Source organism: Molothrus ater, chromosome 1, assembly GCF_012460135.2.
Source record: "Molothrus ater isolate BHLD 08-10-18 breed brown headed cowbird chromosome 1, BPBGC_Mater_1.1, whole genome shotgun sequence".
Lineage (NCBI taxonomy): Eukaryota > Metazoa > Chordata > Aves > Passeriformes > Icteridae > Molothrus > Molothrus ater.
In genome coordinates, this window is record NC_050478.2 from 42,139,112 (window position 1) to 42,158,219 (window position 19,108).

The following is a 19,108-nucleotide window of genomic DNA, read 5'->3' on the forward strand; positions in this document are numbered from 1 at the left end:
GACTGTTGTCCTGGTCATTTTTTTCCTTCCTCTACCACAGCAGTGACTTTCTCTCAGGGGAGTGTCAGAATACATCCTGTAACTGGAGGAAAATAGGTAAGAGCCACAGAAAAACCTGCTGTTGTGTTTGGATGTGCTCCCACTATCCCACCCAAAAGTTGTCCATCCTCTTCAGCTCCAAGATGAGTGTAGTTTATCCTTTGAGCTTACACAGAGTTTGAGATTCAGTTTTTACTGAAAAATTAAAGTGTAAATGTTGAGAGAAGAAAATTTGGTTGTACAAACTGTTTCATACTGTGAGAAAACCAAAACCTCATCTTTGAGCTCTGGGGACATGAGATAAGCTAGAGAGTGAATGGTGCTTTTGTCAGGTAGAAACCAGGAAAATGAGAAGGGGAAATGAAACTTTTAAAAAAGAGGAAGAGTGGCTTTTGAAAAGCTTGAGGACCACAGTGCTGGATGAAGACACCGCAGGTTATGTGACCTGCATAACTTGCACACTTTTTCTGTTGCTGAGAATTGGTTGCACTGTTTGGAAACAGTTCTCTATGTGGGGTTTGAAGGGAGTAGCAGGACACCAGGATAATGATAACTTGTAAGGAAGTGTATGTGTGCTGGTGGGGTGTCAAATGATGCTCCATGGAAGAAAGCTAGGTGCAAACATCCTTAGAAAGCTAATGAGGGGAAATTAATGTGAGTGCCTTGTGCACTAATAGAAGTGGTGGCAGATATTAACAGTTTCTGTGCTGGTTTTTAAGGGGCAGATCTGCCTGGAGTGACAGAGAAGTCTCTTTACTGCTTGCCTGCACTTTATACACTGTGTCTGGGATTTTCCTGTTCTGCTAAAGCTGGGGAGGATGCACAAGACCTGACCACAGGCTGTGGAACGTGGCATCAAGTTGCCACATGCTCTGCCCTGTTTAATTTTAAATTGCTGTGGGCTCCACTGTGCTTAGAGACAGCATGGAGCCACATGGGCTGCTGAGGCTGTGTGCTGGCCAGGGGCCTTCGCCATCCCTGCAGCTTGGGCAAAGTATGGACCTACTTTTAGACTGAGTGCCATCAGAAAGCCAAGGAAAGCTGGATTTATGTATCTCTGGGCCCTGCTGGGCATCCTGGAGGTGCTGCTGGTTGTGTGAGCCAGGGAGAAGTGGGGAGCAGAGAAAGGGAGGCCTACATCCTGTTCATTCTGCCTGCAGAGATTTACACCCCAGTGGCAGGAGTGAGCCCTCACCACAAAGCTCTAGGGTGCTCTCAAGCAACCCACCTGTCTGGGCTGTTTCAAGTTTCACACTGGGGCAAGTGCAAGTGCCATGCCCTTGGCTTACCTTTCACTCCTCTGCACACACAAGGGGCTGCACACTTGGGAGGCCATCCTGTTGGGAACAGGTGGCTCTTGGTTCCAGTCCCTGGTCCCAGGGCTTTTCTAACCCTGCTAAAACCCTGCTAACCCGAGCAGGTCAGAAAGTGGAACCAGTGCTTGTTATCTCCCTCTCCTGGAGAGGAACAATTAATTTTTCCAGCACAACGGCAGCTGGAAAACAGGAAAAGAATGATGTCCTTTCCAGAGGTCACTGATTACCCACAGCAGGCTACTCAAGAGTTTATTTCTGTTCTGCCTGTCCCTGGGCCCAGTCCATCAGCCTCAGCTGGTGCCCTGGGTCAGCACACTGGTTTCTCACAGCCAATGTAGCAAGTGCACATCAGTGTTTGTTACTGGGGACTGATCAGCATCCACAGCGGGTTCCCACCACCCCAGAGCTTGCACAAAATAAATAAAAAAAAGATCGTATTTCTAATTAACTGATGATTCATCCTCTTCTTATCTCATATCTGCACTGTTCTACTTGCCAATTTATTAAGGATCAAACAAGCCCTCATCACGTGCCTGAACCAGTCCCTCTGCCCTGGGGCAGCTGGCAAAAAAAAAAAAATCTGTCTGCTTTTTGCCCTTTACCAAACTTCTGCCTGAGCTGTGCTAATAGTGAAAGTGAAGCTGTCGGGCATGCCCAGAAGCAGCACTTCACAGTGGGGAAGATTGAAAGTTAGAGGGGAAAAAAAGAAAAAACAAGGGAAGAAGAAGACAACAATAATTAGGAGTTGCAGCATCACAGGAGTTACCTGCCTCAGGGATGAGGTGGCTACCAGCTTTCAGTTTTTCAGGTGAGCTTTCAGTTTTACAGGAAGGCAGAATTTAGGTACCAAAATCCTTGGCATTGTTCTGGCTTAGTGCTGTGAAAGCTTGGTTTTAAGACTCCAGCACTGAATAGTCAAAGGTCTGATTTGACTGTGGCTGCTTGTACTGTGCTGCAGGGGACAGCAGTATGATAGGGAGGGCTCCTGAAAGGAGGCTGTGAGGGACCTTGGCTTTTTGTGTGGTGATGGTGAGAAATGAGGGCAGAGCTCAAAGAGAAAGTGCAGATGAAGGAGCTAAAATCCAGGGGTCACTGCAGAGTAGCAGCACTACCAACCTTTCCTGAGGGAACAGCTCAGAACAGTGCTGTTCCTTGGATTAACATTTTTATATCGCTTCCTGAGCATAACACCACCTCCAGCAGCACCTGGTTTTTCCATATTGCTGAACTACAGTCTTACAGAAAGGCACAACAGTGTTTTCAAAAGCAGGTTTGTCACTGGGTAAACACTGGCTCTCAGATGAGAAATGTATTTGGGTGAAGTATGTCCTTCAGAGCACTAGCCAGCCATAAAGGCCTAAACTTTTGAAGCAGAAAAAAAGGATTAGGGCATAGAAAAATTTGCTTCAATTAAAATTAATTTTTGATAATCCTGGCTTGGACTGATTTGAATTCAGAGAGCCCAAGATTGTGTACATTTCATTTATTGCTCTTTAGATGTTTGCAGACCTAGAATAACAGCAAGACAGCAAGCAACCACTTGAAAGGAATAAACTGCCACCTCTAAAGCCCAAGCCAAAGAACAGCAGTCCTGCCCTCCTCACGGTGACAAGTCCTGCCTGCAGTGTGATGTAACCCAGAAGTGCTCAGGTGTCCTGGTGCCAACACTTGGTGCTGCAGAGGCCTCGGTTACTCTGCCTGGCCCTGCAGTGATTTCAGCCCTGCCTGGTGCACAGAAGCACTGTCACATCTGTCACTTCAGAGCCCTTGTCCCAGGGGACTCCAGACAGCTGGGGCCACGCAAAGGCGGGCAGGCAAGTGTGCAGCAAGCCAAGCACCTGGGAAGGAGGGAATAGCACAGAAGAAAAGGAGCAGGCTGAGTGCTCTGTGCTTGCATGTGTAGACAAACAGTCCTGTGGGGGGTGAAGGAAGCACCTGTGTGTTTCTGTGGGTGCTGAAGGGGTTCCCAGAAAGACCAGGAGAGCACACGAGCTGTTGAGGCAGAGCTGGTGTGCGTGTGAACGCCGTGGCAGCTATGCAGGGTGGTGGGGCATTCCTCCCCACAGAGGGGAATATCCCCAGGCCACTAATGGAGAGTCATTGCTAAATTGTGTCTGAGCCACTTGTTCTTTTCTTACATGTTTGCACTTGTGTAGGAAGAGCAACACAGACAGGCACCCTCTTAGCACAGGAGGAATGGTAACAAGAAGGAACTGGAATGAGGGGAGGAAGACTCCCTAGGTGTAGACTGGAGACATATAACCCTTGGGCATACAAGGTCACACTAGGAAATTAGAGACAGCACTCCTTCTGCACTACTTTTACTGCTCAAAGAGAGTAAATATCATTGTCCCAGGAAAAAGCACAGTGTATCTTGGAGACCATTTGCATGGGACTAGCTTTAATACTCAGCGACTCTCCCCTGCACATCTGATGAAGGAAGAGAAGAATCTCTTCTCAAGAGTGAATCATAGCAGCGAGTCAGAGTGCAGGAGTTACCCTTCCCCTCTGATTCACCCTCTAGATGTGCCTCTTCCTCCATCAGCTACCAGGGCAGCTTGGCCTCTCAGCTGGAACATCTCAGGGTGGAGCTGAGACACTGCTTTTACCTTCCCGTGTGCAGCTGGGGCAACACTCAGCTTTTACTTCCAGCACTTGTATCTCAGCACATTACAGAGCTGGTGCTGTGGCTGGGTGGATGGAAAGGGACCAGGCTAGGGGTTTGATACCACCTCAAAGCCTGTAGCCAGCCAGAAGCACCCATTTGCAGCTTCCTTCTATTACATCTGCAAGCCAGCTGTGATGGTAGGGTATGACTCCCCTCCTCCCCCTGCCAGCACACACATACACAATTACACTAACAAAACTTTCCTTTATTATGATTATTGGGGGTTATATGAGGTGGACTGGTGCTGGGGGCTTTGTACCACCACTAGTATGAATTACAGCTCTGCTGGTGTAACAGCTCCTTTTCCATCAGAAGTGCTTTGTCTGTCTAGCATAGTCTACTGTTATTGCTACATCTGTAAATCACTCTTAACATAAAGCTTAATGATCTGCATCCCCCTTTTCCATGAACCCCTGCCAAACAAGAGCACAATGCTGCAGCTGTAGCTATTAAGCTATGGTGGCAGCAAAGCACTCCATTAATACCTCATGCTCAGCAGTTTGTGATGCATGAGAGCTGAATAATTATGCCCTTGTTACCCTCAAATGAGATGCACAATTGCCAGAAACAAGCGTTTACAATTAAAAAAAAACCCAAAACTGTATCAAGTCAAGGACAACATTGGTTCATTCATAAAACAAGCCTTTCTGAGCAAAAGGACGATGAGGCAGAAAACAGGCTTTCATTAATGAGCCAGTTGTTTCTAGAGCTGTATTGTACCTCTCAGAAAGGCCTCCACAGCCTCTTTATCCCAGCTGTTTTGAGAAACTCAGCAGGCAGAGATTTAGCCAAGGCTCTTGTTGCTATGAGTTGCACTGATAGGGAGGTTTAGTTTAGGTTTGAGGTGCAGGAATGGGAAGCCAGGCTTTAGCAATGTGAGTATCAAATCCCAGTGCTCTGAAAGCATTTGAAACTGAGCAGGCAGGCAAAGGAGACTGAAAATGGGTGTTAATGAAAATAACAAGTGAAGTTATGAAGAAGTGATGAGTCTGTCCTCTTTGCTGAGGATGAGGATGCCTTGCTGCTCACATCAGGATAGCAGCTCCACACCTTTGGTTAGTGGAGTGCAGAGATCACAGAACAATTAAGTAACTGCCCTTTCCTCACCTAGACCTCAACATGAGCAGGGATTTCAGAATCTTGTCTGCACTGATATTTCTGGGAGAGGAACAGCTGGTGCAAAGGAAGTAACTAAAAGGAGGGCTGTAGTGCAGACAGGCTTGCGTTATTTTGAGCAACATTGCACCATTCTCTAAGCAAGGGTAGAGCATATGGTCACAGAAAAGTTGTCATCCTTTTTGTCTTCCCATGTTATGCTTCCTGTAAGTCCAAGTGAGGACTAAAAAGAGAGCTCTGACATTCAGCCCCAGCTTAGCACTGCAGAATAGTGCCTGCCTGTGTGCAGCACATCAGGCAGTGCATACCTGACTGGGGATTTGCTGTCCCCATCTGGCTGTGCATGCATCATGCTGCAGAAGAATGTGTTTGTGCTGTCACCTCCTCATGAAGCCTGACTCTCACCTCAGGACTTGCTAACTTCAAAACAGCCAAGTCTTGTTTATTTTCCCACCAAGAATTCAGCCAAGAGATAATAGGTCATAAGAAACAAACTGAGTAAGTGATCAGGGCACGTGGGCTGGCCAAAGCAAGTTTCACTGGGATGCCTGGAGAGGACTGGAACTGCAAGAAGTCCCGTCTGGCACGCTTTACAGCTATGCTTGCCAACATTTCTGTTTGTGGGCCCTGATTTTTTTTTCAGCATGCATAATTTGCATTTTTGGATAATAAGCTTCCCTCATTTAACTTAAGAGTCCAGGAAATGCACAGGTACACCCCACTCCATTCCTCTCCCACCTGTGATCCACAGACCTTTCATTGAAAACCACAGCATAGTACAAACCTCAAAGTTCACCAAGACTGCAGTGCAGTGTTTTTAAGTGCAGGTGCTGTCATGCAGCTGAAGCTCGACTTCCATTTTTAAAAACATTTATTGGCAGGTTACAAAACACAAGTAATGCATGTAAAACCCTTTCAAACCGCTCAGGCACAGTATCTCCCTGGTACAATACTGATGAGATTATATTGCCAAAAATACTTCAAGCTACATATTGAGAAATAAGAAAATTAATGGAAAGAGTATCCCTAAAACGCAGAGTTCAATTTATGGAGGGACTTGGGGGCTTCAATCCCACTGGAAATACAGGCGGGAGGAAGACGGAGTCCTTCAGACCAAGTAATTTCAATCCCAGGATCATTTTTGCCCTCTTGTGGACAACCTTCCCTCCTGCAGCTTCTCGGCAGGTTCCTGTGCAGACGGCGGGAACAAGGCAAAAACACATTTCTGCCCTTCCCTGTGCTTCCTTCCGCGGGCTAAGAATAGCCATTCCCAATCCAAGGGGCAGCCACGCCCAAAGCCCAGCCACCCTCGCTTGGCTCCTGCATGACCGCAGCTGTGTGAGAGAGCAGGTGGCTGGTCCTGCTCCTCCCTGGAAGGAGAAAATCCCAAAGCAAGGAAACACATCTGTGCCTGGGCCGAGGGATGCACAGACAGTGACCAGGTGGTGCCTGTGCACTCGCAAAGGAAAGCTGCGTGCTACCAGCCCATATTCTGCCCTGCTGCACTACATTCTGTCATTTACAGTGAGCCAGCCTGGATTAGGCTCCTGAGAAGGGGGTTGTTATGATTCTAGCAATAACACAATTTAAACTGTGTGGTCAAGCTTCAAATTATTAAATCTAGTATTTCTGAGTTATTTTCTCATGGTGTAAAATCCACCACTGGCATACCTTTCTAATACAACATTTTGCCTTGACTGTTTTCTTGCATCTAGGTAATTAAAAGTATTTGAGACCTTTCTCCCTTTTGAGTCCTTACAATTACACTAATCTCTGGCAACTTCATCAAAGAGACAATTTCATCTTTAAAATGATTTCATCTTTTCGTGTTACAAAATAAAGAAATCATACTGTGGCACTCCAGTTTCTGTGCCAACGATGAAGGAAGCATCCTGTGTACAAGATGACCACCAGGTAATAAGTAATCTGCAGGACTATGGAACTAAAAAGTGCTCCCCTGCCAAAAAGCAAAACATGCAGGTTTGCTTCCTTTTCCTCACCCCTTACCACTGACAATCAGCCAAACAAATTTTAAAGATCAGGTGGCTCTCCCTCAACCAAAGAAGTCAGTGACCTGCGTTTTTCTACACCAGAATTATTTGCTCTCAAAACACCTTTTGTTAGGTTGTGCTCCTTCCTTTAGCAAGTCTGCCCCTTTATTTTTTCAGTTCCATGGAATCAAGACAATAGGAAGCAGCAGCTGACTATGCTTCTCACAGGAACTTACAGACCACACGTAAAAGCTACTGCAAACTACTTAGGCTGGACCCTGTGGTCAGGGGCAATACTGACCTTATCAGATCTTTTTTTCCTGGGAACTTCAAGTGAGAATATCCAGCTAGTTGGACCCTCTTCCCCAGGAACAGGCAAACACAATGCAAGCTCTTTCCTCCAAACCAGGAACAAAAGAATGATGTTATTTCCTATGGCTGGTTTTGGGAAAAGTACACAGCAACACCAAATCATAGCAGCAAAAACAAGACACACTTATTTACTAAACCTTTATTTTAAAAAATGATTACAAAATATTTTATAAAGTTCCTTGGATCGAGAAAACATAATGTGTTGAAAAAGACCACAGGTTTAGAATGATAAAAAAAATATTTAGGCATTTAAAACTTATTTAGATGGAAATTCAAGGCAACACTGGAAACTACAAAATTCTTGCTTTATATATATATAAAATTAATGTATTATCATCTCACTTTAATAATAATGAAAAAATCACTTAAATTCTTAATGGTATTAAAAGTGACATATAGCTCTGTCCAGCATAAAATTTAATATCCAGAGAGCTGCTTATGTTTACAGCAATAGACCAAAACAAAGATGAATTTTTATCTTGAAGGCACTATCAGCATCTTTATTTGCTACAATTTTATAGAACCTTTGAAAATTTTCACTAAGAATTTCCCTTCTGTGTTGAAAGCTTGGTATTTTATTGCACAAATTTGAACAAGGATCACCATGACAGCCATTAAGCCAAACCATCTTGTGCAGAGCTCTGAGAATTGTGTGAGATCATTCACTGCTCTTTCAGGTTGGAAGGTGCAAAGGTAGAACCCACCTGTTACAGACCACAACCCTTCCCTGCTCTTTTCAAGCACAGGGTACAGGCAGTAAGGCACAATTCCTTCCCATACTCAGAACCAAAGGGCACTGGCAGCACTGTGATTTTAACGTGGGCTAAACATCAAACACAAAAATTAACATTCACAATCTATGCAATGCCCAGTACAGATCTTGAGAGCAGAATTTCACAGTCCAGCTACTGTATCCTGAAAAATCCTCTCCACTGATTCTCAAGGCACTGCAAAAAAGCTTTGAAAGTGGTTACAGAGCGTTAAGCTTGACAGGTTTAGCTGGAAAACACCAAAGCTGAGTGTCCAAGCAGGCTCCAACACCACTGCCAAGCACTGTGGTGAAGAATGGAGAAGACAATCCCCAGATAGATGTACTGGGCCAGCTGCTTCTTTCCAACAGGCTTTACTACCAGTTATGATGTGCAGAGATGTTCACTTTGCCAACAGAAAAAATTTGAGGCAGTTGAATCTAACAGCACTTCTGCCAGAGCTCCCATCACTCTCCTGAACAATCCTTGATGTGCTTAAGCCAAAATCAGCCACCTTAATGGAAGTAATTTAAATAGGTGGTTTAAATAAGATTGGCTGATTTCATCAGAAGCAGGCTGGGAAACAAGCAAAGGGCTTTGCTGACAGAGCACGAGGAGTAAGAGGCATCCAGCATACACACAGAGCTCCTGCAGAACCAGACATTTAATCCAGCTCCAACAGCATTCTCTAGGATCAGTCTAATTAAGAGACAGACATTTAAAGCCAGCACCTGACACCAGAGGCATCAAAGGGGCATGTTAAGACTGCAGACAAGTCTGCTCAGTCACTGCAGCAAGGAAGCCTCTCCCCCACCTAGACTGGGAGGGCAGAGGACCTAGGAGTGATAAGGAAAGCTAGGATATAGGAAGTTGATAAAGCAGTTAAAAAAACAACCTCACAGAAGCAGAAAACAGCACACACACATGCAAATCTGCTTCTCAACTATTTTAAAACAGAGCAAAAACATCTTACAAGGTGCAAGGATTAACAGCACTATCATGCATGTTAGCCAACAACTGGTTTGGAAGCAACATTTTAGGCAACTGCCTTAAACCTTGAACCATTCTGTGACTTGCTCCTAGGATTTAACTACTATGTGACAGACTATGGCCAGGTAAACTGCCAAGGTCAGGAGATGACGTTACAGATCCCTTTCTGCATCTCCAAGAATGGACATCAGTAACACATCACTTAGGTGGGGAAAAGCCTATGGAAAAAAAAAAAAAACCAGCCAAAACCTAGACTTCCATTAACTTATCTTCGGGCTGAGAAAAATAACAGGAGAAATTACCTCAAGATAAAAGTCCTTTCACAGTGCTGCATTGCTTAATAAATACTTAGCAGCACAGTGTTGCTCTTACACTATATTTACAGCTACCAATTACAGATAAAGATTTAAAGACTATAGACATTTTGGTGTGGAAAAAAAAATTCAGCAGGACCCTAGGCAATAAAAAGAAACCAAAACAAGACTGTTGGAATGTTAGCTATATGGGCATGGTCCCCAGAGTAAGACATTGCAGATCACAGAGGAGATATTTTTCATTATGGGTATTTTGTATCACCGGTAACACTGCTTGTAAACCAAACATCTCTAATCTACCCAGTTATCAGAGACAGCTACAGCAAGCACTGACTGAAATCAGACTTTAGTGCAAACAGACACTAATAAATACAAGGGAAAAAAAAAAGCCAGTCCAAAGAGCATTTCTCCTTTACAACACAGAAAATTCTATGAAGGAAAGTATCTCTTCTATGTATAGTTCTAAAACCAAGCTGTGGCTTTAATTTGGTGCTTCACAGCACCCAGCAAAATTTGGCGCTTCACACCACCCAGCAAAATTTGGCATCCTCCAAGCAAAGTGTAGTCTCAGGCCATAGAGAGACAGAACATCACAAAATCACACTCATCAGAAAGTGGCAGCAATGGGAAAAAAACCAATTTTGACTTGCTACTACAGTCCTTTGTCTCAAACCAGCTTCCTCTTCCTTTCCTAAATACAGCTCAGGCAGTTTCTGGAGGGCTTGGTCTCAATGCTGCCACAATAGGTTACAGGACTGGGAACACGCCAGGTTGGGATACCGGTGAAATACAGTTAACCCCTGGGAGACACAGCAAATGGCTCAAGCATCAATCAGGTTTTTCTTATTTGCTTTGCTATTTTGGAACATCTCCTGACTTACAGTAATTTGCTCTGATTTTGAAAGCTTTCCTCTTAAGAGAGGCATAGCAGTCTTGCTTTTAACTCAGACATCAGAAAAATGCTTTTTCAACACTTCATTTCTTTTACAGCCATCAACATCTGGTCTGACACATCTGTCACTTGTCCGATACGTGTCCCATCAGTAGTTTTCCTTGCAGTCCTACAGACTGTTGCTTGCAAAACAGATCAAGGGGACAAGTGCTTATTTACCTGTTTACCAACTGAGCTAGTCAGCAGCAAGGAGTCTCAAGCTACTGCCATATCTATAAACACAGAAAATGGTGAGGTTTAAAACCATTCTGGCAAAACTTAGCATTATCTATACATAAACAAGCTGCATATGGCATTAACCTTGCAAGTAATATTCACCAGAGTAGAACCAACATGCTCTAAGGTTTTTTCCATTGATATTCAGATTGCTGCTTCTGGGGTTGCTTCATGTAAAATACTTATTCTTTATCTTATTCCTCCCACTGCTGGCTTTTCAAGTTTCTTCCTGCAAATGTTACAGCTTTTGAAACCATCTGAAAGAAGATTCTGGCATACAAGTCCAAACTTTGACAATCATGGGGTGCAAAACTGTCTCTCAATATACCATTTACATTACCTTCCCCATAAACTCCCTACAGTCACTATAACATTAAACTGATCTCCATAGACAGAACTGAGACACAGGACTAGTAAAAAACAACCCAAAACCCCTTACTTAAGGATAAACATTCCTGTAAATTCCAGTTAGGTATCCCTTTTGCACTCAGTTTCACCAGGAAGTACAAAAATGAATTCTGCTGTGCTAATTTTTAACTCACAACAGAAACATCTGTTCCATTTAACCAGGAAATATCTTTAGGTTATAGGTCAGAATTTATGCCTCAGACATTAACCTTTATTAGTCATCTCTGTCAAAATCAAATCAGCACACTACTGTTCTGAAGTTATTCTGTTTAGACCCAAGGTTTTTTAGTACCTGTCATCCGAGCAGGTGGCTGGACCAGGTACCTTAGAACATGATGCCCAAGATGCCATTACCTGACCAAGAATCCATAAAAATTTGTGATGAGCAATGTGTACAAAATTGACTAGAAGAAAGAAACAGAACTTGTTACCTACAGTGCACTGAAAGTTCATTTTAGTTTGCTCCAGTTAAAAAAAAAAGAAAAAAAGAAAAAAAAAAAGAAACCATTTCAGGAAGTTATCTTTGTTTATTCAATGGCTGGTTTTCTGTGGCACTCAGAGCGTTATGAGGCTTTTCAGGGCGTCCATCGGTGTTCTGTTTTTGTTTTCGTCTGAGACAGAGCTCTATACCAAATTCAGCTGCAAATGCAGCAGTTGCAAAAAATCCAAATACCTGTGAAAAGGACAGAAATATGTGATTTCAAAATGCATAAACAGTATTTATTCTAACACTGTTTGGAAACATTCACTGTACCATTTTATATACATTAATAACGCTTATAATATTAAGATTACAGTCCTCCTTAAATCAATAGTTTCATTTAAATTAGACACAGATCAGAAATCATAATTCTAGCACATTGATTGGGGAAGTTTTTACAGTTGTCATTCTTTTAATCAAGTGTGAACCTTATACCTTGTTCTAATCAACCTTTAATAGCAAAAGTATATTAGTTGCATTGCCAAAATCAGTTATTAAAGTAGCATATAGCAGACTATTTATCCAAGAGAGGGCTGCTGATTGATGAGAGTAAATGAAGAATAACACACAGAAGATGAAGAAAGATAAGATCTGCAGAGCCTGGGTCAGCAAGGGAGAATGAAATGACATTTTGTGAATGACATTTTGTTACCAGTCATGGCAAGATGAGAGGTGGTAAAGAGAAGGCAGCTTTTTTCAAACAAGGAAAGAAACATATGCATTATTCTAACTCTACCTAAATTTTACACAACTGTTTTGGACCAAAGTAATTTGACATTAATAAGTATTAAATCACAGTAGTTTTTATTTTTTCTGTACCAAAAAAGCAAAGCTGACACCTAATTTATGCTCAAACTATTAGGTCTAAATAGATCTACATCACATAAGATGACTGTACAGAAGTGTGTATCTCTAATAGCCGATGCTGCCATGGGACAGAATTATCTTGCTTTCTTTTCCACATCAACTTTCCAGCAACCCTGAGGAATGCCAGCTCTTTGGATTTCCTATGGTAAGTTTCCGGAAGATGTGAGAAATAGCTAATTCCTCCTATTCCCTGCCCAGTTTCTTCTCTGCAAATTGAGTGAAGTTTAGAGGGCAAAGAAAATAATATACCAGATAAATACAAAGTAAATCTTGTCATTTTAAGACTTACACATGCAGCAAATTCTTCAGGTTCATTGCAGGTTGCAGAAAACAGTATTGATGCTGACAGAAAACAGGCACCTATGACTGGCACAGCCCAAAAATTCTGCAAATATATATAAAAATATATATATAATTTAACTGCAGATAGGTTACCTAAAAAGAACGAACATCATAACAACAGCTGAGTTAACCTACCTGTGAATTATGTTTTGATACTTTGATGGTAGTGGAAGCTTCAGAAAATACATTTTACAACTAAATTCCAAATGACATTCAACATTACAGCTATTTAAACAGCATTATCATCTATTTAAAGGAGTCCTACTGACTTTACAGAGCAACTTTCTCCCACTGCTGGATCATCTGAAGCACGAAGCCATAAACTGTAACTGTAACGAGCTATGATTATTGCCAAAAAGGAAGTAGTCTACACCCAGTAGGAAAATAGATAGGGTAAACTTTTTAATTTTTTTTTTAATTGCAAGCATCATGCTGGTGGTAAACTGTATTCCACATGCATACAGATCTGCAATGGCTATGCTGTAGTACTAGCAGCATTAATGTGGAAAGACTTTTCCACACAAGTCCCAAAATCCTGCAGGTAGCCAGCTTTGACAAATATGTCAATATAAACTCTCAAAGTTGGCTCATTTTTAAACTATAAGATACTTTATTCTACCCTTTATATGGAGAAGAAAAGGAGATTCATTTTGCATAGGCTTTTTACTCGACAGGAGACTTTATGCACTTAGAAGAAATGGTTTGTTTTTCCAAAAAAAAAGTTTTCTTACCAGTTTCTGCACTTTATCTTCCCCCAGTGATTCATACAAATCAGTGCAATACACATACAGAATCAGGAGGCTCAAAAGAAAAGCACTGCAGCTTATGAATTCAAAGAAGTAAAGTCCACTACAGTTGGCGCATTCTTCCACAAGTTCTTCACAAACAACAGCCACTAAAGAGAAAATCTGCAAACAAATAACATGCTTGAGTTGGATCAAGTCTCTAACATCTTCAACAAACAGACATCGCTGATACCAAGATTACAAAAGCTAGCTGTGACAAAAACTCTCAATCTACAAAGAGTTTGGTGAAGTTCCACACTATTTTCTTACAGACAGAAATAATTATACAATGACATGGTTTACACTTGGTTGTTAAAGGTGGTCCATAAAGTACACTCAGGTAGGCTGAGCACACAGCCAAACAGGGGCTTCTTGATTAGACAGACAGGAGTCCTGTTTTGTGCAACTGCCAGTTTGAAGGAGATGAGGCAGCATGGAGAACACACATCCTGCAAAATGCTGCTGCTTAGGACATACAGCTGCACTCAGTTCTGAATGTATTTGGGTTCAGGGCAGCGGGGGAAACTGGACAGCCCTGACACACTCAGCTACCTCCCTAAAAGTTCACAGCAGATGTTACCTCACTTGATAAAACTTCAGAGAAAGTCCACAAACCCAACACTCACATGCTTGTGACCCAGTAATGACAGAAGCTCAACTGCTCTTGTAGGAACTGAAACCTTACACTCTGTTCAAGTGTGCTGGACAATGTTTAATCTATGCAGAGCTCTATCTTCACCTTCCTGCCCACAGTGTGTTTTGAGAAAAGAACATGACTTACTTCCTATACAGTCACCATATCCCTGCTGCTGGATTTTCTACTGTTTTATCATACAAGAAAGATTATTGCTTTATTTAACCATTCGCTTATTTTGGTCACTTCTTGCTAGTTCCTTCATCCCATAAATAGCATCATTTCCTTCATCCCATAAACTTGGCATAGCTTTACAGATCTTCATAGTAAGGAGTTCACCAAATTAAAATGAAACCACGAACAGGAATCAGACTGGGTCATAAAACTGAGACTGATATGAGAATGACATGTATTTTTAATAAGAGTATGTGGGCAATAAAGAAGTTGACAGTTCTTTGTTAAAAAAAATAAAAACCTAAATTTAAGATTCAGAATTTTTCTTGGAAAATAAACATCAGTTTTGGTTTCAGTTTTCTCACAGTAAAAACAAGAACAACAATTTAGCAGTAGGAAGTGTAAATTCCCCTTACTAAGCCAGGTTCAGAAGAGCACTTTGGAGAACCATGTTTTGGAAATGCAACAATATAAAGTAAACAGGAGCTCAGAAAGAGAAAGAATGGGAGCTGGGAAACATCAATAGGGGAAACTATCAGGCCTCCTCATGCTTCCTTTCTCTCCCACAGTGGTTGGCAACACAAACTTCTCAGCAGCCCTTGCACCTAAGCCAGTGAACTACAATGTCAGTCCAGGAATGTTTTAAACTCTGACTTTCCAGTTTTTATGGTTTGGGTTTTTTGTTTGGCTTTTTTTTTGGTGTTGGTTTTGTTTTGTTGTTTTTTTTTTTCATTTCTAAACATGGGCTTATAGCTGCATCCAATAACTTTCAATTTCACATTTTTCACAAGGTCAGCTATGAGATAGCACTGTACATGAAAACTTATCTCTTTTATAAGCACTGGAAACAGAAAGTCATCACTTTCACTTGGGCTGAAACAAAGCAGAAAGAAAACAAACCTGTCCTTAAAAGAAAGTATGTGTCCAGATAACCATAATATGATCTAAATAGCTGAAAAAAGCTTCTCTACTGAGTGTACAAGTTGAAAAAAATCCCACTCAAAGAGCAGTTATAAAGGGTTCAGTGTCAAATAACTGAGATTTACCAAGTACAATCCTGTGTGGGACTTGTCCAAGTCGATATTCAATTTTTTTATTAATAAGCTGAGTAATAAAATAGAGTACATCAATTTAAAAAAAGTTGGCTTGAAGAACTTTGAGTAAGTGCTTTGATTAAGTTAATGTATCAGCAGGACACTTATAAGATGCCAGAATCTGCTTGGATTTCTTAACTTGCTCTTTGATATTGCTTTCAGGAAAAAAGGTATTCCTCTGTTGTCCTCCTGCCACCAAAAAATAAAAATTTTCAACACCAAAAGCACTGTTGGAGAAGCACTTGTTTTGCATTTTTAAAATTTTGTTATTAGTCATGTCTGTATATACACCAGAAATTAAACATCTTCATCTGTCTCTTACCAGCAAAAAATTATTCATTGACACTGACATTACTGTTGGAAGTTTCTAAACAAATGTCAATTTCATAAAGAAGATTTAACAAGTGAATTGCTACAAAAGAATTTAACAAATGAATTGCTACAAAAATAGAGCAGATCAATGAACTTGCCAGCAATCCTGTGAAGATGCCTGGCATCTGGGAGGTACTGAGATTCTCTGTACAAAATCTTCTTCAGGTAGATATTAATTCTCTATTAAGTTTGCACAGTTCAGGCTACTACAGAACATTAACAGCTCAAAAAGGAGCTGATTTTTAAGCCTGAATTAAAATTTTCCTTTCCAGCCAGGCCATTTTGACTCAAGTTAAACAATAATTGACGACAATTTGTCCTGCTTTAGGTAAGAATCAGTTTCTACCTCAATCTTGGCACAATACACATTGTGCCATTTACCTTTGTGCTGAATTTGAACCAGTCATGGACTAACGAAATCATTCCACCTATTTAAACAAACAAACAAAAAAAAACCCCAAAAAAAACCAAAAAACCCCACACAAACAAAACAACAACATCCTAGAAACCTGTGCAATAACATGACTCCCAGCATCCTTTGGGCACTCACATTTGTGACTTTTAGCAGTGACATTTTCCTTGTTTCATTCGCTCAAAAGAACTGGCTAAGATTACAGAGCATGCCATTATTCATCTGAAGAAAAGTATTTCTTAGGTCTAGAAGCCAGTTTTCTGCAGGTGATTTCAGAGTGTTTTATAAAACCCTTGATCACCTCTACAGTGAACAGAGCCCACTTTCTGATTGCAACATCCTGTTTAGCAGTCCACCCCAGCAATTATCAGAGCATAATCCCAGTAACAACCACTGCTGTAACACAAAGCCAGAAGGTAATGACCATCACTGACATTTCCAAAATCAACTCTTTCCCAGAACAGGAACCTTTTACTGCAGAGACGGAGGCTTCCAACTTCAGGACTTTCCAGGGCTTGTTTAAAGTGTTTTGACCCAGACCTCCAGATCTCTGCATTTTGATAAAGGTTACAAAAAAGGAGGGAAAAATGTTGGAAATTAGGAGGGCGAACAACTATAACTCCATTTTTTTTTCTCTCACTGACTAATGGGTTCAGCCACAAACTGTTGCTTATTTAAGAACATGTTAAGCAGCTATCCATCGTGTCTAGGATAATGATAAATTTTCTTTTTTTCTACTTAGAAAGCATTTAAATAATTAAACAGTTTAAGGCTTTGGTACATCAGTAGATTTGCCTACATAATCACTTATTTTATTTTAGTCAATGAACCTATTTATATAAATGTTCCGCTTGTTAGGGAACAGAACCCAGCAGATCTTGCTTTAATAATGTCCAGTAGATGAATTAAAAGTTTATGTTCCATTATATTTATTTAAAGCATTCTTGGGTGTGATTTTTGTTTTAAACACTCTTAGAAAACTTTATTTTTGGCAGTGTTACCACTTTACAAACACTAAAGAATATTACATTTCTGGTTGAGGGTTTTGACTGTGTGTGAGATGAAGCTTAAAACCCAAACGTCCTGTTTTCTGCAATGATGAAGTAACGAGAAAGGGTTGGAAATCACCTACAATTCCTGTAAGCATGACACATTTGACTAAAAAGCCACTGTGTTGGCTGCAAAATGTAGGCTGACACACATTTGCAGTCAGCTGCCCTTTACCACCAAGGGTTTCCCTCATTCCCTGCTAGTACATAAGACTGATGCTCCTCATATCCTTACCAGCACTCACACTGGTACATTTTGGAAGAGCTCATCACCAAACACTGAACAGGACCTTGCAGCAGGAGCCCAGCTGCCTGATTCAGGAGCAACAATATGTATAAAAGGCAGAAAATAAGCCTTTTATTTCCTGGTGAGCCCAGGGCTGCCTGACATGAAGTGATGTGTCATGCAATAGGCCACCATGATTACGGGTTTCTGGTGCAATTTTTTACCACAAATCACGGGAGAAATAGGCTCCTTAATTTTATCACGGACAGCCCAGACTGACAGGCTTAGAATGGGCTACAGGAGCAGCAAGAGAGGAAGGTCTGGAGCTCACGACCCAGCAATGCCCTTCCCAGTTCTACTGCCCTATGGTGAAGTTCAACCAAAGGCTTCTTCCTCCTGTTTTCGTACAATCCGGCCCTCAGAAGAAACCGCTACATTTCCTGCGAGGCTTCCCTCTGATTTTAGCCAGGGCGGGCGGTGTTTAAGGACCACGGCGGCTGCAGCACCGAGCCTCGGGCGCACGACGCTGGCACCATCCGGTGTCGGCACCTACTCCTGCAGCTCGGACACGAGGAAGAAACACTCCCACCACTTCCCCACCATAAACCACTTTGAACCAGCATTATAAGGCACTATGCCAGCTTTCCACCTGAGTTACAGGTCTGCACAATTTTAGTGACCCCATGCCACGTCCTAAGTCAGGACACCTTCCCGGCGGAGCCTTTTCCGACAGGCAGAATCCATTCTCTCGAAGCCTGTGTGCGGCCATCTCCTCAGCCTGCCCTGGTTCACCTCGGGGTTTAATTTTTAAGCGGTAGGGGACCGTCCTAAAGGCGAAGGTCACCACAACACGCTCGTTTCCATCCCAGACTGGGGTACCCCCGCCCCGCCGGGCTCAGCCCCGGCAGACTGTGAGTCTCTCCCCGGCCCGGGGGAGATCCTGCAGGGGTGCTCCCTCCGCGCCAGGCCCGGCACGTCCCGCACGGCGAGGGGAGGAGGCACTCACCGTCTGGAACACCTTGACTGCCAGCCGCCATCCCCGCAGGTGCCGCAGGGTGCAGCCCAAGGGGAGGCGGCGGGGCCTCTTCGCCTCGGGTTCCGTGGTCGAGTTGTAGACGGGGGAGCCGTCCATGGCCGGGCCGGGGCGCCGGCTCCCAGCTGGAAAAAACCGAAAGCAAAAGAGAGGCGGGCAGGGCGTCTTCGCCTCCGGTTGCGCGGTCTGCTTGAAGGCGGAGCTGTGCTCCCCGGCGGAGCCGGTCCACCGGCTCCCAGGTGGAAAACAGCTCAAGAAAAAGCTGGGGAGGTAGCGGGACGCCGTTGGTTGTGTGGTCTGCTTGTAGGCGGAGCTGTGCTCCCTCGCTGGGCCGGGCCGCCGGCTGCCGGCTGCAAAACACCTCAAGAAAACGGGCGGCAGGCGGCGGGACGCCTCCGATTGCGTGGTCTGGTTGTAGGCGGCCCGCTTCTCCATGGCCGGGCCGGGCCGCCGGCTGCCATCTGGGAAAAACCGCAACAAAGGGGGCGGCAGGCCCCTTTGGGACGGG

The 19,108-nt window shown here is 42.9% G+C and overlaps 1 protein-coding gene across 1 annotated transcript; it reads right to left on the reverse strand.

Annotated features, from left to right (window-relative positions):
* Positions 1–7,626: 7,626 nt before the first annotated feature.
* Positions 7,627–19,108, reverse strand: CMTM6 (CKLF like MARVEL transmembrane domain containing 6). The gene is made up of 4 exons (XM_036379014.1): positions 18,574–19,108; positions 13,553–13,729; positions 12,769–12,864; positions 7,627–11,804 (listed from the first exon to the last, which is right to left on the reverse strand). The coding sequence occupies exons 1-4, from the start codon at positions 19,033–19,035 to the stop codon at positions 11,649–11,651; spliced, it is 891 nt and encodes a 296-aa protein (XP_036234907.1). The 5' UTR covers positions 19,036–19,108; the 3' UTR covers positions 7,627–11,648.